This window comes from Equus przewalskii, chromosome 27, assembly GCF_037783145.1.
Source record: "Equus przewalskii isolate Varuska chromosome 27, EquPr2, whole genome shotgun sequence".
In the NCBI taxonomy this organism is placed as follows: domain Eukaryota; kingdom Metazoa; phylum Chordata; class Mammalia; order Perissodactyla; family Equidae; genus Equus; species Equus przewalskii.
Genome location: NC_091857.1, coordinates 16,156,395 through 16,179,660, shown reverse-complemented (window position 1 = coordinate 16,179,660; position 23,266 = coordinate 16,156,395). Strand labels below are relative to the sequence as shown.

Sequence of the window (23,266 nt, the reverse complement as noted above, 5' to 3'; positions counted from 1 at the left end):
TATGATGATTACTGAAACATAAGCATGTTGCAAACCACTGGCTCATCATCAGGTGGTCCTGGGTTCAGGGTCAACAAGACTGCAAGACTACAACAGGTTGTCAACACCAGTTGACTCAGCTTTATCCAACACAAAACAGGCAAGAATAAGCTCAGGCAAGCAGCCATTCATAAGCAGGTCTGGCAGCATCTCAGGCGCAGCTCTGTGCCCCCAATTCCAAGAGGCATACGTGAAAAAAGGAAGGACGATGCAGGCTGGGCCACATCAGACTCAAAGAAGCTTCTCTCCTTCCATTCCTTCCTATTTTTCTTCTCAGTGTTTGACATGAAGCCCTCTGGGAGTAAGTGCCATGTCACACCCCTCAGGGTGCTGTGACCCCACCAATCAGGGGTTTATAATAAATAATACTGACAACCGGGACAATGTGCTTCCTGAAGCAAAGACCAATGAACATTCTGCATGTACAGTAACCCAAGACCATACAGGGCAGTATTATAAAAAGGTAAACCTGAGGTTATATTCTAGGTCTGTCTAGGAACCTGTTTAGAGCAGCTGCTACTCCCGTTATCTGCAACTCACCCCAAGATTGGATTAACACTGTGGCGTTTTATACTCTTCTGCTGAACTGCAGTGAGGCATAATAGACACACAATAAAATTAATACATTTTAATCGTGTGGGTTGACCACTTTAACAAATGTCTATTTGCATATACCCAGCAAGCACCACTCTAATCCTCTCCCAAGCAAGTTCCCTCATGGGGATGCAGTCATCTCACGCCACAACCTGGCCCCAGGCAGCCACTGATCAGATTTCTATTGCTACAGAATAGTCTGCTTCTTCTAGAGTCATACAAATCAATTAATATAGTATGTACTTTTTTGTCTTGCTTCTTTTATTCACTGTAAGGCTTTTCAGATCAGTCCATGTGATTGATCGGTAGTTCATTCTTTTTTATTGCTGGGTTGTATTCCATTGACTGACTGTAACATAAATTTGCTTATTCATTCATCTATTGATGAACACTATCTCCAGTTTTTGAGTTCCTGTTGAAGCCTAATTAGCTAAACTGGACAGGAATAGGTGTGTAGTCGGTCACAACCAGATTAAGCAGTGAGGAAGGCTCTATGAGGAGCTATGGAATGGCACTGGACAAGAGAGGAGGGATTTTGAAGGATTTTTTAAAAATTATTTTATTGAGGCCATATGGATTTATAATGTGTAATTCAGGTGTACATTATTATATATCAGTTTCTGCATAGACTGTATCATGCTCATCACCAAGTCTGGTTTTTATCCATCACCAGACAAATGTGTCCCTTTCACCCTCCCCCACCCCCTTCCTCCCTGGTAACCACTAATCTGTTCTCCTCATCCATGTGTTTGATTATCTTCCACATATGAGTGAAATTATATTTTGTTTGTCTTTCTCTGTCTGGCTTATTTCACTTAACACAATACCCTCAAGCCCCATCCATGTCACAAATGGCACGATTTTGTCTTTTATTATGGCTGACCAGTATTCCATTATATATGTATACCACATCATCTTTATCCATTCATCCACTGACGGGCACTTGGGTTGCTTCCTTGTCTTGGCTATTGTGAACAATGCGATGAAGATAGGGGTGCATAAATCTCTGAATCGTTGATTTCATGTTGAAGGATTCTGAGGAGAGTCTAAGAGAAATGGAGATCAGTCCTGAATTGGCTGCTGCTTCTGAGGTGGGATTAGGAGAAGCAGGGGTTAAACTGGAGACATGGGCCGTTTAGCAGCCGAGTCTCCCCAGGAAAGGATAAGCAGTGCAGAGTTGGGGCAACAGTGGGGAGACAGCAGTAGTCTCTAGTCACTGCTGCTCCAAGAGCTGGGGAGAAACGATGTTCACTCCAAACCCTGCAGCTGGCCTCATGGACATCTGTCCTCCCAGCCTGATAAACAGCAGGACTGCTTTTTCCTTTTTTAGTCTAAGCTGATCTTTATTCTTCCAGTCCTGGATGGGCTTTCATTATTTCACTACTATAAATAAATGTGAACGGGTTTTACAGTTTTGCGTTATTAACAACTCTGCTTGAACACATGCAAATACTCGTCTATGTTTTTCTTTTTTCTTGGTAATTGCTGGGTCACATACGGTAAGGGTACATTTACCTCAACAAGAAACTGTCACACTGTTTTCCAAAGTTGGCCAACAGGATCTGTGATGTCCAGGAGGCCATCTTTAACTGAGGTTGTCAATTATCATATCACACTTCTTCACATATTTCTTGATAATACTTAAATTTGATTGTATATCTCCCCTTCATCTGTTACTACTTGTACTTTTTAATAAGAACCACAGACGCATTAAAGCGCATTATTGATTTTCCTAAGTGAACCTGCTTCTTTTTCAGATTGATTAATTGCCCTGGAGACTACACCAATTGGACTTTTAAATCAGTTTTGCAAATTATTTCATCCTGTGAGTCTTTAACAAAATGAGCCTGTTCTTCATTTCTTCAAACAACCAATAAGTCCTTTATTAAACAAATCAGCAGTGAGATATTAAAGCAATGATTTGTACATCAAACATCTATTAGTAACACAGTATTCTAATGTTCATCTTTTCTACTGAAAATGTCCCTTTACCATATTGCAAACGTATCTAATAATGGGCAGTTACTTAAGTGACTGTTCAGAAAATTCAGGGCCCCACTGAGTTTGAGATCTCAACATACTCCATCCATCCACAATTGAACAAGATTTTACCAACACTGGTTTCCGAATGTCACTTTGGAGAGGCCTTCCACTGGGAGAAGAAAAAGCGTATTTTACATGCCAACCCCCCAACCATTATACCACTAAAAGATTAACTCTTAATCCATGGCACTCTTGCTGGATCAAAAGAAAGATAAACCACAAAGGGAACACAGATAGCCTTGTCCTCTAATGTTTCTTTGGTCTGGGCTTCAGGATACTTGGCCACTGTCCTCAGAACATTTGCCTCCATGATTATTAACAAGTCAATACTCCTTCCTAGATAAGGTACATGACCATCAACTTGTACTTGGCCAATGTCTCAACATTTAGTAAGACTGTGCTCCACACATGTATTGCACCATAATCCCTCCATGCTAGTGGCCTGCCTCAGTCTACAGGAAACACACTCTAAATCCGTATTTGTGACAGGATATACTTTTATCATCATGTCATCCATCAAGGAATGCTATTTCTGCTTGGTTCAAAATACCCCAAGTCTAGGCAAAATCCATCCATGAATGCTAAAAATCAATGGGGAAAAGTTCGAGGAGAAACGAGATATTTGCAAAGTCTCAAAAGTGGCTCCCCCAAGATATTTTTTAATTACAGAAAGAAAAATTATAATTTTATAGGGGACAAACCCATCAAATAAACCAAATGATCATGATTCACAATGAGACATGACATCACTGGCACAATTGGAGGAAACTAAGAAGATGTAAATGCAATCACAGCACAAAAAGGACATTAGTGGAAAACCGACATTCAAAATAGGTCTATAGTTTAATTAATAGTATTGTCCCAACATTAATTTCTCGCTTTTGATAAGTGTACTACATTTTTATAAAATGTTAATATTATTAGAAATTAGATGATGGATATACTCTCAGGAACTCTAGTATTTTTGCAACTTTTCTATAAAACTAGATTTCAAAATAAAAAGGGGGGGGGGGGGAAGCCCTGCCCTGTACCAATGACTTGCAAATCCCTCAGGCCCCTTAGGGCCAGTGTTGACTGAGCCACCACACATACTGTTGCCACCAAGTTCTGGTGGTATGGGCACGTTGTGAGTGCATCACATCGTCCAGGAAACCATTAATTGTGCTTGCACAACTCTTCAAGACCACCCAGTCTGTTTATACCAAAAGGTTTCAACATTAGGCCCTTTCGGAGTTCTGGAGGAAGGCGCTGGTGATAGGTGACCCATATTAACCCTCTATTAATTCCCTTTGTTATCATCATCTGCTTTCAGCTTCTTCATTGAGCTGCATCCATACGCACTTTGGGCGTATCTGAAGGAGCAGGGCAGACTCCGGAAATAGGGCAAGCTAAGTCAACCCTCACACACAGGCACCTAAGAGTCATCCCAGTTCATGCCCACACAGCGCGCGGGGCTCAAGTGAACTCTCATTACTCTGTGAACACCATGGTGGCATCTCCTCCAGATTTCCCACTAACAAATCAAGGTATTAGGGATAGCAGAGCCTCCAAGAGTAAAGCAAGGGAGAGCTCCATTGGACCACCACTCAGTGCCCCTAGAGGGCAGGTCATTGTATCTTTCCTTCTGATTATCTAAGCAGAATTTTCAGCTAAAGCTAACAGATAAGTTTCCATCCAACTGTCACTTTCAAGAGAAAATTCTAGTGCCTTCTCCCAGGAGCGGGCCATGACTCATCTGAAAACATGGAAAAGAGAACTACAAGAAATTCTCCTCTGGCTTTGAGAAAGCCTCGTCAGACTAGAGTATTAGTCATCCCCGCTGCCCTTCAGCAATCACTTCCCCTTTCTCCTCCTGCTCCCTATTTGCCCCTTGCTCCCTCCCTGGTTTGCATTCACAGCTTGCTTGGCCATGGTGATCCCCCGAAGAGCTAACAAAAGGAGCTACTGTTCAATGCTTCTCACTTCTCCATCCTGAGGAATTAGAAGTTGGGGTTGTGAGGTTTAACATCAAAGGAACATTCCTCCTGCCTAGCAGTCAAGGCTGCTGTCACCAGTGTGCTTAGCCACCTTATGTGCCAACACTATTGTCCAACCTGGATTCCTTCAGGGACATGTGCTACCTTGTGCTGTAATGGTCCCTTCAGTCAGGACCTGCAAATTCAATCCAGAATCTGTTCCAAGGGGATTACTCACTCTCACACACACACATACAAACTGTGCTTGTCCACGCCTCTTTCAGGAATACACACCAATTGCATTCTTCCCGGTGCACCTGCCCCCATCAGGGATTTCACAACAAATAATTCCGATAACCAGGTATAGTCTGGTTGGTACATCATGAACCAGTTTAAATTCCATATATATCTTAATTCAATGCTTTCTGTAAAGCAGAGTTAAAAGAAGATACAGAGTCAGTTATAATCCCAGGTACGCCTGAGTCTGGGATAGGAGTTCAGACAAGTTATTAAACTTTGCCTGCTTTCACATTTATAAAAAAGAAAGGTAACTCCATGCTTACTGAATGTAGACACAGAAAGCTAGAATTCCCAACATGACCGTATTCCTTTTCCTGGTTCCTTGCTCAGGTTCACTTGCGTTCATACCACTGGAAATATTTAGAACTAGTGCCATTAAGAATGGACTGGCTTTTAACCAGGACTCTCCCGTGTGCCCACTCAACAATGATGCCAGTGCAAGACTGCCTTACCAACCAAGACAACCCCTGAAGTTGCCATTGGGGTGCACAAAAATCCACATTCTTGTTCCTAGTCTATACTTACTCTGATATTTTTTAGAAAGGAGTGATGTTCAAAATGAGTCTGGAACCCAATGTACTTAATTACTTCCCCATTCTCCCCTTCTAAAATGAAAGGAATGAGGTAGAAGTTGACGTGGGGGAGATCTGCCTTCATTAGTTACTTCCAGGGGTACGCTAGGCAATTCTAGCAATCTGCATTTCCTACACAAAGTGGGCCCCCAGGCATCCCCCAAAACAGGCGAGTCACAAACCAGGGCAATTTCTTATCATAGAAGAGAGCCAGACAGTTATGTTTTTCTACATAGTAGCCATTGTACTTTTGTGTAAAGTCTACCACAATAAGATTTAAAAGTATATTTAAGAACAATGACCTTTCAGAGTTTCTCAATCTGAAGCGGTTAAGAGTGCTTGTGTGCGACCACAGAATCTAGAGAAGGATAATGAACTTTGAGGTCTTACAAAGCTTACAAAGCACTTTACACTTATCTGCTTCTTAACTACCATACAAGAGAGCAAGATGACACCCCAGTGACCATCTGTCTAATCCTCTCACTTTAAGGATGAAAAACAGTGAAGCTCAGGGAGGTTAAATGATTACCTGACATTTAATGGCCTTATTCCAATTCAATATTCCTTCTACCATATTCCATCTTCTCTGCTCTAAATATTCCAATTGTTCATCATAGAAATCTCATTTATTCTTTGAGTAAGGAAGTTTGAAAAAGCTTAAAGCGCCCACAACAAACAGTTTTGAAGTGAATGAGATTAGACAGAGATTTAACAATAATTAAATCTTTTTACGTTTCAAAAAGGTAGGCTGAGGCCCAGGAAGTGAAGGGGTTCTATTTAATTCTCAGGGCAAATGTGAGGACAACGCAAAAAACCTCGATCTAACTCCTGACTTAGGGTTCTTGTCCCACACCACAAAACTCCTTTTATCTTCAAACTCTTTTATGAATTTCACAAAGCAGCTGGTCACTTATTTTTTCTCTCTAAAAAAGTGTGCCAACTTTGTTATTTGAGGATGTTAGAATTACTTCAGATGTTTAAAATTATTACTCTACACACAAAGCTCCATCTCATAAATGCTGTGCTGTAGTACTGTGAATGATCACCCCGCTAATAAGTGACATTAGTACAAATAACTTACCAAGAACCGTCAGCTGGATCTTCTTGTTTGCAACACCAGGAGCTTTTTTCACTTTGCATTGATACGTGCCAATATCTGACAACTGTAAATTCGTGACATTTATTGATGCATCACCAGCTTTGAGATCACTACTTGTAAAATGTACTCGTCCTTTCAGATCCTGATAGTAGTCATCATAAATTTTGTCTCCAGAATATAAAATAATCTAAAAGAAAATCAAAATAAGACAGGGAAAAAACAGACAAACAAGCAAACCCTCGGTCTCATTCGAGGAGCTGTGGATATACCATGGTCATGTGGGATCCAAAAAGAGAGTAAGAACACAGTATTACAAGGAAACCTACCATTATTCAAATCACAGATTAAGAAACTGGAAAGAGATCAACATGGTCCTCAAGTATGGTCACACACTCCCATTTTAAACAGAGAAGCCAAGCCCCAACGTGATGCAGTAACATAGCCCTATATGAGAGAGTGCATTAGTGAGGCTGGACAAGAACACAGACTTGTGAATTCCTATACACTCTTTCTCAGCTGCCCCAGAGCTACAGTATGCCAATCGAAGGTACAAAATCAGTTAACGCATTTGTACATACCACCACCATTCCCCCAAAAAGTCTTAAAATAATTTACCTGTGGAATCTGACGCAAAAGACCTTTTGACTTAGTACTAACTTGGAGGCACTTGAGTTCTAAACTCTAACACCCTCATGTGTCCATCAGCAACAGAGACAAGTTCTGAGGAACGCGACATTGGCAATTCCATTGTGCAAACATCATAGAGTGTAGTGGCACAAACCTAGATGGTACAGTCTACTGCACACCTAGGCTATGTGGTACTAATCTTATGGGACCATGAGAGGGGGTGGCCTTAGTCATTCAAGACTTGGGTAAGCACCTTAGTCATTTCCTTCACAAACACATCAAGGGAAAACTGCCTGGATTTACCAAAAATAGTAATTACCTAACTGCACTGATTCAGCCATTAACCCCTTCTTTTATATGGACCATAAGTAAAAATAAAATTTCTCTTCCAAATATATATATTACCACATTCCTCTAAATATCTGGCGTTGTTTCTCTCTCCCTAGTCTAACATAATTCATTAATATCGATTTTTTTTAACTAAATGTGTCAGACAAAGCCAATATGCAACATTCTAAATTAAGTGAAATAAACTGGCACCACTAAAAGGCAAAGTGTGAGACATGTATTTGGAGATGCGACTACTGGGCAAGTGTCCTCCTTTGTGCGTCTCTTGGCTTTATAGTTTTCTACATTAGGCTCTCATTACTTTGTAATTAGAAAAAATTCTATAACAATATTTTGATAATTTTTTAAAATTTAAGATTAAACGTTTTATAAACTGCTTTTTTGCTATAAAGACTTTGTTTAGCTTTTTAAGAAAATCATTGTACAAGATATTTAACTTGAAGAAATAGGAAAAATAGACTAACAATATGTACCTGGTTACACTAGGTCACACTTGATGATCCTTACACTGGAAACAGAATCTTTGAGTAAAACTTAAAAATTCAATTCTATCTAACTTTTCACAAAGCCTAGCTTACTCGCCGTCCCCTAACGCATTATGCATGTTCCTGCCATGCTCTCATGCCTGCTCCACATAGCCCTCCACTACTCCCTGTTTCGAATATACTGCCAAATCTGGATTTTCTGAACGTCCACAAGTTCTTCTTCCTCCTTGCGGCCTTCTCTAGGAAGTTTAGTGACCCTTTCTTCCTCTGAAATCTTAGGTCACTTTATGATCCGTTTCACTCCATTACATATGTGTCCTCACTTTCCACCAGGGCAACTGCCTTTCCTCACCCAGACCACAGGCTGGAGAAGCCTGGGGCTTCCTTCACAGCTCCCCGTGCTCCCCCACCAATGTGATCAGCACAGTGATGGACACCTAAGACAAGTCCAAGGACATCTGCTGAGCGAGCAGGTACTTATCTAACTTACCACTTGATCCACCTTCTGATTATCAGCTGGTGACAGTAGCCACTCGATGTCCAGCGGTCCCTGGTCATCCGGACTAAGGGTAAACTTGCAGGGCAAATAGGCAGTTTCTCCTTTGGCCTTTTCAATCATCTGGTCAGGAGTAGTAATACTCAAACTTCTGGTGAACTCTGGAGAAAGAAACATGTACGTGGACTAAGCATCTGCTATTAGGCTGGCAGCATGCTTAGCACAGCGCCGTTCAGAGAAGGCGCACAGGATGCGGTGGAAACACGATGTGATTTGGGGCCACGGTCATGGAGCTCAAACTCAACGGTGCCTGGTTTTTAGCTTGTGCCTCTGTATAACTGGAATAACAGCATTAGTATCTATCTTATTCAATACATTCCTTCAAGAGCCCTGTGAACCTCCCAACATTTTATGAAATACAAATTTCTATTAGCAGAGGGTGTTTTATATCGAAGCAGATGTTTAGAACTGAACTTAGCCAGAGTCTCTGAAAGGTCAGTTGTGTCATACATAAGGCTGTATTAATTCACGTCTGCCACAGTGCCACAAACACACTGGGAATTCTTTGTCGCTAGGGCACGTGCTGATGAATTTTGACACATTTCCTGCCAAAACTTCAATTCTAACTTTTTATTAAATTTGATTCCAGAACTTTCATTGAATGCTTAAAAATATTTCTAAGCTAAGAGAGTAGACCCCAAGAGTTCTCACCACAAGGAAAAAAAATTTTTTTGGCGTGTCCATATGAGATAATGGATGCTAACTAACTTACTGTGGTGATTATTTCAAAATATACGTAAGTCAAATCATTACACTGTACACAAACTTACACAGTGCTGTCAATTATATCGCAGTAAAACTGGGAAAAAGGAGAAGAAATTGTTTAAAAAATATTTCAAAGCAATAAATTTTGATGACAATTCAAAAAGAGAGATTTACATACTTTTAAATTTACCAAATAGTTGACCTCAATATTATCTTTAAGACATTTCTTACTGTTCATTCATCCTTCTGAAAAATAATCAGTCATATTTACTATATTATTTTTTAAAAGGCATCTTAAAATTCCACAACTTATTCTGAAATTCATATCCAAAAAACTTCCATTTATATTACACTTAAAGAGAGAATTAATGCAGAATGGCAATACTTGAAAAGTACGTAAAAGCCAAAATAAGATGTCCTGAGCCACAAGCAAACAAAATTCCATCAGAGACTCTTCTGAGTTTGTTAACAAGAGGCTTAAACCCACTACAACTTTATAAGAACTGAAAAAAGTTTCCTCTTTGCTCCTAAAGGTTTACACAAAGCTATTAATATGTTAATAATATATTTTATATATTCTATATAATATATAAATTTTATTATATGTGTACATATTATATAAACATAATGTTTCAATATGCATAAAAGGTGGAAATAAGCTATGAGCAAAACGGCATGATTTCTTGATCTATATAAAAAGAAAATATATCACAATCAATTCATATCTTGTTTTTTTTAAAAAAGCAATTTTGTTCTTATCAATTCACACATAAAATAGGTCTGTTCACTACTTATGTCTTATAATAAGATCGAAGCTTGAAGAAGCCAACAGCTTGATATAAAATGTAAATTTACTCTGTAAATCAACTATCACACAAAACTTAATTTTTTTTACTATTTACGCTATAAAAGTTCGCACAGCATTAGTTTGCAACATCTATGTTTTCCTCATGATAACTCAATATTTTCTTAGGTATAAATTCAAACATCTGGCGTACGCAGAACCGAAGTTTCAAATAAACAGCAAATTTCAGCAGCTCTACCATTTGGACCTCTACCTCACCCAACGCTGACTTTCAGGGCTGGAGGATGAGCGGGCAGAGGCTCTGGGCACTTATATTATGGAACATGGGGCCTGCTCCTCTCCCTTTGCCTCCCCCTACTCCCACCATAAAACCAAACACATTAGAGCAAAATTAAGAGTAAGAAAATCCAAGCCCTAATTCTCCATAATGACTACTTTGATGTTTTTCAAATAATAAATTCCAAAAGAACAAAACAAAGAATGAAATTATTAGCCATCCCATGATTCTTTCCAATAACCCTAAAAGCAGTTTAATACACATGGACTATTAGTTGTAATACAATGTTAATAAAGCTGAAGCCAAGAGACCAAGAATGAAACAAAAGCCAGTTTACATTCAAGACCACTGATATTCAGGCACCATCCTGAGCTTGTATCACATTTAAGTGCACTTCTCAAACAGCAGATTAAAGCTGGACACAGAAGCTGCACCGCCTCCCTCAAATCTGAGGCTGGCCCTGCTTGTTATTAGCAACAGAATGCAGCATGAGTGCTGCTGTGCGAGTTCCCAGGTTAGGTCTCAAGGGGCCTTGCTGCTTCCTCTCTCACCCTCTCTGACCCGATACCTGCCACCTGCCACCATGTGAACAAACCACGTAAGAGAGAACTGAGGTGTCTGACCCACAGCTGCCAACTGCCCAACACACAGCCACCCAAGAACACCCGCCCCAGCCCAGCCAGAGGTCTGCAGCCCCACGTGTGAGCCCAGAACTCCCCACCTCAGCCGAGCCCAAAGTGGCCACCCACAGGAGCAAGAACTAATACATGATTTTCATTTTAACACCTCTAAAGTTTGGTTTGGTTTGTTACACAACAAAGATTGATGATCCACCATCCAAAACCACTGATTCAGCCCAAATGGACTATTTAAAACCCCGCCAAAGTCCACACCACTCCAATCTCTATTTCATGTCCACACTTCTATTTAAAATTATATTTGACATTTATGTGTATAATCTCAAGTGCTTCTCCTGAATTAATAGTCAACCTTCCAAATAAATACTTTCTATCATTTCTAATACCCTCAACCCCATTCCTACCTCATTCCCTAACGCATTCTTCTACCTCTCCTGCCTACAAGGACTTTGCTCTCTGCCTTCCACGAATGCTCACAGGACTTCTCTTTCTGCGATCCACATCAGCTTTCGGCACTTCACAAACACTAGCGTGGGTGTTTTCTCCCTCTTAAACTTTACTGTGAAGTTACTCAGGCACGCTCCACAGTTCTGTCATGTCTTCTCAGTGCTGATGAACTTGTCTTCCCCACTCCCTCATAGTTTCAAATGAATTTTTAAAATGCATGTCCCAACTTACCAATAAATTGTCAGCTCCACTGGGGTTGGGAGAAACTGTGAGTCCCTCTATCTCCTGTTGTGGCTGCTTGCACGTTACTAGAAAAGAACTGGTGACTGGATTCTAAGTTTGATCAATTTTAGAAATGTTGAAAACGAGCATTCAGCTGCCAGAAGTTGTTCCTGAAATGTAAAGATCGCCTTTCTACAGCTACCACAGTTGGTTGCCTGCATTTATTTTGTCCACGCATTAATATTTTATGCATGAAGTAAGATAAGAAAAATCCAAGTACGCTCCAGAATGAAAATTTCACTTCAAAATGAATCAAGACATAGCCCAAAAATATGGAGGCAAGAACATATAAGTGAGAATGGACATTTGCTTCAAATAGAATTAATTCACACTTTCAGTATTTATACTACACAGTCATTAGAATAAAATGCAACTTAGTCTTCATGACAGTATCCTTCATTCTTTCTTGTTTGATACATAAAGATTAATTTTCTCTAAGAGTACCTTAGAAAATAGTTAAATGAGTATAAAATCTAGAAAGATATTTATCAAACTGTTAGCAGTTATTTTTAAGAACTGATATGTTTAACAGGGTGATTGCCCATTTCTGCTTTATATTGAGACGTTCTTAACGTGTATACTAAAGAAATCTTAGACTTTTAAATGGCTTTCAGTATTTCTCTTTCAAAAAACGTTTAAAACATTCAACTGCTCTTCATCGTTTGGCACTAGAAATGAATCTAGATCATATAAAACAGTTATTGGTTCCCTAGCAACACTGAAGGGGCCTCTTGGCACAGAGGCATAGTTTTTCAAGTGCTGATGTGAGGAACAGTCACAAATTGCAGAAGACAAAAGGCAGACACTTGGTCTCATGCAGTGTCTCCGGATTCTTTCCTACTACTGCCCAGTTCTGCTCATGTGGCAAATCAAGTGACAGTTTAACTTGCAAACTACTTGAAGGTTCAAACATGGTCTCAAAACTAAATCAGATAACAAATCTTACAATTTTATTCAAACTTATATCCAGAGTGTGATGGAATAGGTAGCACATTATCAACCACAAGTATTTGAATCTCATCCCATTTTAGCAGTGACAAAAATAACACCTCTCAGTTTAATGCTTGCTTTTTTTAATCTCCAAATTCCAAATCACTTGGATCTTTATGGAGCTTCTCTTCTGCCCAGTCTGACTTCTGTCTGGGCATCAAAATGACATGAGTTCAGCAGAACATTTGGTAGCCCTTGATGCTGTCCTCTCCTGCTGGGGCCTCAGGTCTGTTTCTACCCTAAGAACGGAGCAGAACTGGGCACGATGGAAGCGGCTGTTCCACTAGGAGGAAGGCAATGTTCGGAACTGATGACCTGCCCTGACTTTTTTTTTTTTTTTCAAGTTTAAGCTACATATTAACCTGGATAGTCTGCAGCTATCCTTTTTTTCCTTCTGGCAATCCTGAAGTCATATAAAGTTGGAAAGTGCTCATGAAACTTTATGGTGGGTTAAAAAAAAGAAGTAAACATGCGAGAATTTTTAATAGTGTTTTGATGGAGGAAAGCCTTAGAGAAAAACAGAGAAGAAACACAACAGCTATGAAGGGAAAGACAAATTTAACTACACTGAAAATTTTAGGTTAGAGAGTCACTAGCTGGCATTCAACAAACACTCCCTGAATGAAGGACGGTATTCTGCTGTTCTATCACTGGGCAAACAAACAAAAGGAACGGTTGGAAACATGTTTTCCACAGATTCACCTATACCAGCAAGACAGCAAATGTGAAATCTGAGCAGGGATGGCATAAGCACAGGGATGCTAAAGATCATGTCTGAGTGCAGAATTCAAGCAGTGACGGGAGAGGTCTTTTCATCTGGGTGCAGAGAGAGGAGCTGTGAATTGTGAGACAGGTAATTACATCAACTGTCTAGAGACCTAAGCAATTAGCAAAGAGCTTTAATACAACAGAATAAAAGAGCAGTCAAGAACTCTGGGTGCCTAGACATAAGCAGGTCACAATTCTAGGATACGTTGAGGGAAGAGCCGGCAAAGCAAAGCTCACAGGCACAAACACAGACCTTCACACAAGAGAACGGAACCAGAAAAGGCCAAGCTGGGCACAAGTGCTGAAGGCTGATGATGGCACACGTGGAGAGGGTCTGAGCACAACCTACTGTCCACATGACAGCGGGCCTGTGAAACAGAAACATGCAACCACAACAGCTGACTTGCAAAATTTAAGTATGCAAACCCACTTTAAGGAATTGAGGCTGAACTCACGAGAGCCACTATGTGCAAGAATATTATTCACTGAAGCACTTCGCGATAGGAAAACATCTGAGAACAACCTAAATGCTTTAATAACAGGCAGGAAAACGAGGGGCCGCAATCCAAGCTCATCAACCTGAGACAAAGAGCTGGGACAAACACATGAGGCCAGACCCAGTCCCTCCAGCAAAGACCTTACTAAAGTACGGCTCTGCGGGGGTAAAATCGACTTCCACTCCCATTAGTAGATGTTTGACTGACTACTGTCACCTCCAGGTTTAATTCCATTTACCTGGCAGCAAAGATAATCATCTAATCATACCAGATCTTTCAAAAAGACCATGACTTTAAATATATATGTTTAATACGAAATATACAAATATAATATAATACTACTTTTCTTTGGACTATGCTACAGAGTGAATTGTCCCCCAAAAAAACGCATGTTGAAGCCCTAACCCCGCCTCCCCAATCCCACGTGACTGTACTGGAGACAGGGCCTTCAGGGGGTGATTATCGTTAAATGAGGCCATAAAGGTGGAGCCTTAATCTGCTAGAACTGATGTTTCTTATTATATCTGTAATATTATGATTTATAGTAAGAAATATATATTTGGTCTTAATCCCAGTTCCTGGCACAGAGCTACTAAGAGTGATAAAGCTGTCTTTTGTTATGTTAATGAGGTAACTTTTGGGAACCCCCCTAGGTAACCTAAGGATGGGCTGGTTGCCAGGGGAAACCAACCTTGTGAGTAGAGGATGGGAATTTTCGGTACCATCCCACCTCCCAACTCTGGGAGGGGAGAGGGGCTGGAGTTTGGGCTCCAATGAGCTCACTTAAGATGGCCTCAGTCACCAACAGCCAGTGATTTAATCCATCGTGCCTTTGTAACGAAGCCTCCATAAAAAACCCAAAAGGACAGTGTTCAGAGAGCTTCTGGGTTGGTGAACATGTAGAGATGAGGGGAAACTGGCACATTTGGCAAAAGCATGGAAGCACCTCTCTTCCATCTGGCTGTTGAAGTTATATCTTTTTTATAATAAACTGGTGATCTAGTAAGCAAAATTTTTCTCTGAGTTCTGTGAGCCACTCTAGCAAATTAACCGAACCCAAGGAGGGGATTGTGGGAACCTTAGATCTGAAGCTGATAGGTCAGAAGCACAGGCGACAATCTGGACTTGCAATCGGCAACTGAAGAGTGTTTGTAGGGGGCAGTCTTGTGGGACCGAGCTCCCTCTTAACCTGTGGGATCTGATGCTATCTCCAGGTAGACAGTGTCAGAATCACGTTGAATTGGAGGACACCCAGCTGGGGTGGGACCATTGCTTGGTGGAGTGGGAAAAAATAAAACATCAGAAATGGTGTCAGATTTGGAATATCCCAACCAAACCCAACCATTTTTATCTACACCCAGGCCACTATTATCTCTCACAGCCTGCTAACCGGCTTGCCTGCATCATCCACTCTTCCTCATTCTAACCCATCTCCATACTTCACCCAGAGTGTTCTCCATACAATTGTTTTTTAAATGATGTCACTGCCACGTTTGAAAACCTCTGGTGGCTCCACATGGACTCAAACACCTCAATTCTACAAGGTCCTTTGATCAGGTACTTCCCTACCTCTAGTTTCTTAGCACTCCCCATTCCCACTGTAAGCTTCAGCCAGTTCTTCATCCTCTCTTCCCACTGAGCCCCTGCATGTATGATACTGCCTCCCTGCTCCATGCCACCTCTTAAGATAACTCCAACTACTTTGGTCTCGGTTCAGGCACTTCTTCCAGAAAGCTTTCTCTGTGCCCAAATATGGATTGAATCAGAAGCCCTCTGTGTGCTCCCAGCGCAGCTGATAAGGCCTCCATCAGAAGCACTTATCCTGCTCTCCTGAAGCTGCTGCTTTACTGCGTGTCCTTCCTACTCTGCACCCCCAGGGGATATTTCACATTTGATTCTGAAGCCAAAGACCATGCTTCTGGATGGTCATTGGTCTCCTTCAGCATAGCAAAATTTCAAGTACTCAGCAGGGGGAAAAACTCACAGGCACAAGTGCCAGAGATGATAGTCCATTTCAAAATACTGGAGAAAAATTAACAAGTTGTATTGTGGCTAAAAGTAGGTGAAATAACTTAAGACCTTTCTCTATTAAAGAGGAAACTGTAACAGCAAAAGTGTTGTAGTCTGTGGCCAATCATAGAAGGAAATCTAAGAAATTCAAGGAAGCACTAAGGGGAAAAGGATGAGTAAGCCCCTGTTTGTGGCACATGCTTTCCCTTGCTGAAATGTCCGCTTTCCCCCTTGCTCCACCTTCTCCCACAGAGAGTACCTCCAGCCATTTATCCAGCACCTCTGACCTCATCTCCTCTCTGAAGTTTTTCCTGTTCCCCACAGGCAGTCTTAATTGCTTCCTCCTCTATATTACACAATGTGTTCCTCTATTGTAGGTAATTGTTTACACGTCCCTACCCTGAAGCACTTACTTTCACTCACATTAACAGGGTCTCAGGGCTTCATCCCTGGAGGGTATATCCCAAGCCTATCTAATAAACTGCAAGTGGAGGGCTGGACTCAGAGCAGAGGGAAGGTGAAGGAACCATTTGAAAGAAGGTTAGTGATGGGAGACAAGACAGACAGACCTTGTGGGGAGGCCAGAGAAAGACCATGTATGTATCCAGGGAAGCAAAGAAATGGAAGCAGAGGAATGGAACAGTAAAGCCGAGACAGGAGCTCAAGCTCAGAGGGAGCTGAACAAGCCTGGTCATGTGCTGAGAGGAGCAAAGACCGATGCTTATTACTTTAATATCCATACTATAGGGCCAGCCCCAATGGCACAGTGGTTAAGTGTGGTGCACTCCGCTTCGGTGGCCCAGGTTTGGTTCCCGGCACCAGACCTACATCACTCACCTATCAGTGGCCATGCTGTGGTGGCAGCTCACATACAAAAAGAGGAAAATTGGGGCTAGCCCGATGGCACAGCGGTTAAGTTCACATGTTTCGCTTCAGTGGCCCGGGGTTCACTGGTTCAGATCCTGGGTGCAGACGTGGCACCGCTTGTCAAGTCATGCTGTGGCAGGCATCCCACATATAAAGTAGAAGAAAATGGGCATGGACGTTAGCCCTGGGCCAGTCTTCCTCAGCAAAAAGAGGAGAATTGGCAGCAGATGTTAGCTCAGGGCTAATCTTCCTCAAAAGAAAGAAGGAAAGAAAGAAAGAACAAAAAAGAGGAAAATTGGCAGTGAATGTTAGCTCAGGGCAAATCTTCCTCCACCAAAAAAAAAAAAAAGACAATACTATAAAAAAATGCCAGCAAATCTGGTAAGAAATTAACATATATGCAATTTTATATATAGTTATGTTAACGTGAGAAATATGACATTAAGAAAAACTCTTATTTGTGAATATCCTAAAATCACAACTACGAATGAAGAATCTTTCAACTATCTCTAGAACAACACGAAGCAAAAAGAGAAAAATACTACACAGTGATGTGTGGTTTCTCAAAATACCTGGAGTCATTTCAAAGATATTAACAACAACAATAACCAAAAAACTAGAAATAAAAATAAGAAGAATCTAAATTTACATTCCCAAAGTCTTGCCTATTTCTTTGGTTTCTTGGAAAGGGTTGTGATGACCTTAATGTCAACTGTTCTACAGAATTTCTCTGATACAGATTTTTTTGAGAAATGTCAAAGAATGTCCTAAGGGTTACTATTTCAAACAGAAAGGACACATTCAATCATATTGCTGCTGAGTTCAGATCATGGAATTCAGGAACCTTATGTAAAAAAAAAAAAAATAGTCAAAAATGAGTCACTGGGGCCAGCCTGGTGGCCCAGTAGTTAAGTGCGCAGGTTCCGCTTTGGCGGCCCAGGGTTCACCAGTTCAGATCCCAGGTGTGGACATGGCACCGCTCGGCAAGCCATGCTGTGGTAGGCGTCCCACATATAAAGTAGAGGAAGATGGGCACGATGTTAGCTCAGGGCCAGTCTTCCTCAGAGAAAAGAGGAGGATTGGCAGCAGTTAGCTCAGGGCCAATCTTCCTCAAAAAAAAAAAAAAGAGAAAAAAGAGTCACCATAGCAATGTTAAGAAATAAACCAGACAAATCACAAAGTGGTATGTTTACAGGACGATCAGGACAAGCACAATTTTGTTGTGTGTTTGCTAACAAATACTACAGATGTCTTGGTGAGCAAGCAAGTCACCGGGCTATTCCAAACCCCATGCAAAAATGCGCCCACCATGCTATTACAACATTTCCTTGACCCTAACTCCAACCTATGCTAACTTTCCTCACCAGGAAGGTGCTTAGGGATTAGCAATATTTAAAAGTCACCTAAACAGTGTTTCCAGAAAGGAAAAAGAAAAACATTTCCAATATGTGAATACTAGTTAACTACTCCAACCAGGCCTTTAAATATTGCTGGGGGAGAGAAGAAAACACCCACAGGAAGGCAGAAATTGTACTCTTTGCTGTCCCGGAGTTTTAGTTGTTTAACTCCCACGTGTGCTACTCAGTACAGTATGTTAAGACCTACTTAGAGCTAAGAAAGTAATCCTTACAGTCAGATAAATTACCAACGATGAGAAGTGACAAAGTATACTTATTTGTTTTTCTCTGTGTTTTTCTTGTATAAATTCCCAGCTCCCCACCTCCAATGAGAAATCAAAAAGTAGGCGCCCAGGAAATAAACTGAGATGGAAACGGGGAAATCATCATCTTAACAATAATAGCACATTTTATACATGTTAACTCTCAATCCTCAGAACTCTGAGGGAGGCGGTTCTATTAGGCCCACTTTACAGTGAAGAATCAGACACCGAGAGGGATCTAAGCCACTAAGGCAGCAAGCCCAGCTCCCAGCCACACTCGTCCTGTGGGCAGAAGTCCAGTGGTAAACACCCCTGGACATAGAGATTTTGCTTTAAAAATCACTATAAAATACAGTGAGTACTTTACCAGACCCCAATCCAAACAGCGTGGTGGAGGAGAGTTGGGAATTGACACTGTTTCTCTCCCATACTCATTTTCTAAGGAGACAGCATTTTAGGGAGCACATGATTCAAGAGTTCGGGTGAACCTTTTTGCTTAACAGGGAAATAAATATCAGACTAGGAATCTGTTGTCAAGTCTGTCACAAAAAAAGCTCTATCATTTTGGACACGTTGCCTCTCTAGGGCTCAAACAAATTAAAGACGTCGAACTTAACTGTCTCTTCAGATCTAACATGTCCTAATTCTAGACCATCATTCAATTAACCATCAAGAGGCCTTCCCCTGACACCCATCGACCCCCCCTCCGCCTGCAACTCAAAAGGCAGTCGCAGCGGTTCTCCGAGTCCCCCTCACAAGGGCAGACATTTCTGAAACATCAGCCTCCTGGATTATGGAAGTTCTGCCCATTAATAGCATGGGCTCTAAAGTCAGATCTGGGTTCAAATTCAAACTGAGCTTACTAAATGCTTGGCCTGGCTGCAGGCAAGTTGCTAGCCTTTTTAAGTCTTATTGTTTTCTTCTTTAAAGTGGGCATTAAAGTACTAATGCCTACTTCATCGTAGGGATTAAATAAAATAACACTCGTAAAGCTCTTAACAGTTCCAGCACAACCTGGTATCATTCTTTCAATAAACAGTAGCTAGTCTGACAATTCAGTCATTTTATAAGCCTGTCACTCCCACCAGGATATAAATTCCTGTAGTGTGGGGAAAGTATCTTTTAATCTTTTATCCCTAACACTTTAGCAGTGCCTTCCATGTTGGAAGAACTCAAAATTTGATATGTAAATAAATGATACTGAAATCTATCTACCAGCTTTGGCAAGCAGAATATCACTGGTGACCTAGGCCAAATCGGATTTAGTGAAGTCTTTGGGGAGATGCATACATCTAACTACAGAGGCTGAGATCATGTGAGCAGAGACAGAAGTGACCACTATTTTGAGGAACCTGGTTCTCAGGGGTAGGAGAAAAAGAGTAGAGTGTGATGTGTGGTAAGGAAAGGTTGTTTGGAAATGAGGAACGTAGAGCATGTTTATACATCAAAAAGAAGGAGCAAATAGAATGGGAGAGGTTAAAAATACATACAGCAGAACACTCAGAGACTGAAGGATCAAGTCCTGAGAAAAGAACGATGCCTAGAAAACGGGGATAAGGCACTTTTAAATAGGCATGGAGGGAAGGACAGAAGAGGACCACTATAATTAGGGATAAGTTCATACACGGGGGTACAAGAAATGAAGGAAATTTGTACCTGAGTGCCTCATTTCCTCTGTGACAAAGGAGGAACACAGCACCGACTTAGAATAAAAGAGGCAGAGAATGTGTGGGGAGAGGGGTTTCGGAGACTGGTTCACGTCTGAAATGGCCGTGAAGAGGACGGGGAAAGAAGCGAAGGACTCCAGAATGGAACCGACTGAAACCAGCTGAGAGGTGACGAAGCTGGGCAAAGATATACTGAGGTTTACCCTATCATTTTTTCTAGTTTTATATATATTTGAAATTTTCCGTAATTAAAATGTTTTAAAAAAAGAGAGAACCACAATGATGCGGCACTACAAACCCACCAGGACAGCTGAAACGAAAGAAGGCTACAATGAGGATGTGGCACAACTGGAACTTTCATACTCTATCGGTGGGGGTGTCAACTGGTACAACTAACTTCGGAAAACTGTTTGGCAGTATCAACGAAGCTAAAAATAAGCAGGAGCTACGTGCACCAGAAATTCCACTCATAGGTAGAGAAATGTACACGTGTGCACTAAAACGTGTATGAGAATGTCATAGCAGCAGCTTCCACAATAGCGAAAACTGGAGGAAAAAAGGTAAATCAACAGCAGAATGGGCAAACCAGTTGTGGTACAGTCACATGACAGCATAGCATATAGCAATGCAAACGAATAATCTCCAGCTACACAACATGAATAATCTTACGAACATGGTAATAAGTGAAAGTTAGAAAAAAACATACACGGTGCAATCACATTTATATAAACTGTTAACACTAATGTATATTGTTAGAAATCAGAAGAGAGTGAAGAAAGTTACTGGAGGGGCCATAGGCAGACTTCTGAGATGCAGGTTACGTTCTATTTCTTGATCTGGGTGATAATTACATAGATGTGTCCCTTCTGTGATAATGTTCTGAACTGTCCTCTTATAAATAATGCTCTAAACTGTGCTTTTCTATGTATGAATGCCATACTTCAAATAAAAGGTTTATTTAAAAATAAATTTAAAAAGAATAGAAGGAGTTAGAGACAGAAAAGTTATTTTTATTTTGTCTTTGTTAAAAATATAATGTTCTGATGCTTTATAAATATACTTTAAAAAAAGTCTAGCCAAATTGGACAATAAACAGTCTCCCCAGGGCACCCAGCTGTGCATTCCCACTTTCTCCCCAGCTGTGCGCCACAGTCCATGAGCAGGAGCAAAGAAATCAGCCTGCAGGAGTGACCCATATCAGGGAGGAAAGGTGGGGTCTGACCCTGCGACTCAGGAATATAGAAGAAATTCTGGTTTTAAAGTAACCAGAAGACCAGAGTGGGGTGGACAGGGGTAAAGCCTGGAGATCTCAATGATAGCAAGGAGGTACGATGGAAGTTCGAGAAAGCTGGGAGACAGTGACAACAGAACTCAAGATTTCAGAGCTGAAGAACTAAGTATAAGAAGAGGGTTGCCGAAGTGAAATGGATAGAAAATCACTGTATTTGAGAAGTCAAGGAACTGTGGTGTAGGGATGTTATAAAAAGTGAACCATGAAATGTAAATACTAAAACCCCAAGGTAATGCTATATGGGGGTTGGAGAGGAGGGGATGGGAGGACGAGACAGGGCATTTCCTGGTCAACGTGGAGAAGCAACCAGAAGTTTGGTAAAAGCAGAGGGCAGAAGTTTCAAGGCCTGAAGGGCTGGCACACAGGTAGAGAGGAAATGGTCTGGAGAAGCCAATGAGGCCCCAAGAGAATAATCAGAAAACCGTGAATTTGTACATCACACAGCATATCTACTCTGACCCCCACCCTGCTCTGCTGGGTGCTCTGCTTGGTAACCCAGCTGAGGGAATAAGTGCCTCACTCCCTCCTCCCAGATGAAGCTCGAGGAAAGTACTGGCATGGTAACTTCCTCATTCATACTCCCGAAGCACCTAATAAAACACCTTGCCCATATGTACACATGGTATTATTTATTTACACCCCGACTTCTTCCACAGGGATTGAGGATCTGCCTAAGAAATATTTAAAATATAATTTCTAAGTCAGGAACAGAGAAAACGTAAATTATAATGGAAAGCCAGACAGGGGGAGTTAAGAATGTGAACATGCAGATTTTCTACAAGTATTTCTTGAATCGGACTGTGACCCACCCCTTCCCCACTCCCCTCACGTACGCAGACACACTCATCTCAGGGAAGCATTCACATTTCAATTCCAATCGAAATTAAGTTTTAGCCTTTTTCAATCTACGTAGAATATTGCCTTCCCCATGTTCTCTCTAATACACAGATGCTAATTTCAGAATTCTCTGGCAAAACAAATGTAAATGGGGTATTTTGCATTATGGGTAAAGCAGATCTGTTGCCATGGTGAATATTTTCATCACCTTCACAGAATACTATATGTATCATTCCATTTTAAGAAATCTGCCTTTGCCCCTTGCTCATAAAAACCTCAGGCTCTCTTCCTTTAATTAACATAAAACAGGGAAAGAGATTGAGTGCTTGGCAAAAAAAAAAAAACACCAAAGAACAAAAAACTCAGGTGAAGTGTCTTATAAAGATGAGAGCATAGAAAGTAAGAAAGCAAAGAAATACACAGAACAGCAAAATGAGTAAATAATGTTATTTCTTTATGGAAAATCCTAAAATTAATAAAGGAAGCGTTAATTACAATACGAAAATCATTCCTGTTGTAAGCATGTCTAACGTGATTGTCTTCGCATAAATTCCTTTGTAATATCCCAAAGTGAACTCAAATTTCCCTAGCAACCATCACTAGGGGCCATTCTTTCCTTATTTGCCATCTCTCCAGAAACACATTTATTTCCCCCATAGGCAAGTTAAAAATATTATTTTGGTGCATATATTTGTTTTTTCTGCCTTATATCTAAAATGGAAATGCACATAACTATCAAATAAGGACAGCTGATATAATTTTGTGTGTGTGTAACAAATGCTCTGATGATTACAAGAAACTAAATAAGAAACGAGACTTTATTTAGCTTGTTGCCAACAGGAATGCTATGTGACACAAATAATTATTTTAGAGGTAAAATCTCAAGAGAGCAACTCCAAAGGCATGT

At 40.9% G+C, this 23,266-nt stretch overlaps 1 protein-coding gene across 5 annotated transcripts in view; it reads right to left on the bottom strand.

Annotated features, from left to right (window-relative positions):
- The window catches only part of CXADR (CXADR Ig-like cell adhesion molecule), a 57,544-nt gene that overhangs the window by 25,123 nt on the left and 9,155 nt on the right, over nt 1–23,266 (bottom strand). For 2 of the 5 annotated variants that reach the window (XM_070597596.1, XM_070597597.1), the window contains exons 2-3: nt 8,553–8,719; nt 6,585–6,789 (exon numbers count right to left, since the gene is read on the bottom strand). In XM_070597596.1, the coding sequence (XP_070453697.1) occupies nt 6,585–6,789; nt 8,553–8,719 (372 nt within the window). Of the gene's footprint in view, nt 1–6,584; nt 6,790–8,552; nt 8,720–11,721; nt 12,430–16,874; nt 17,155–23,266 lie in introns of those variants that run through there. The other 3 variants (XM_070597598.1, XM_070597600.1, XM_070597599.1) reach the window with 3 other exon arrangements.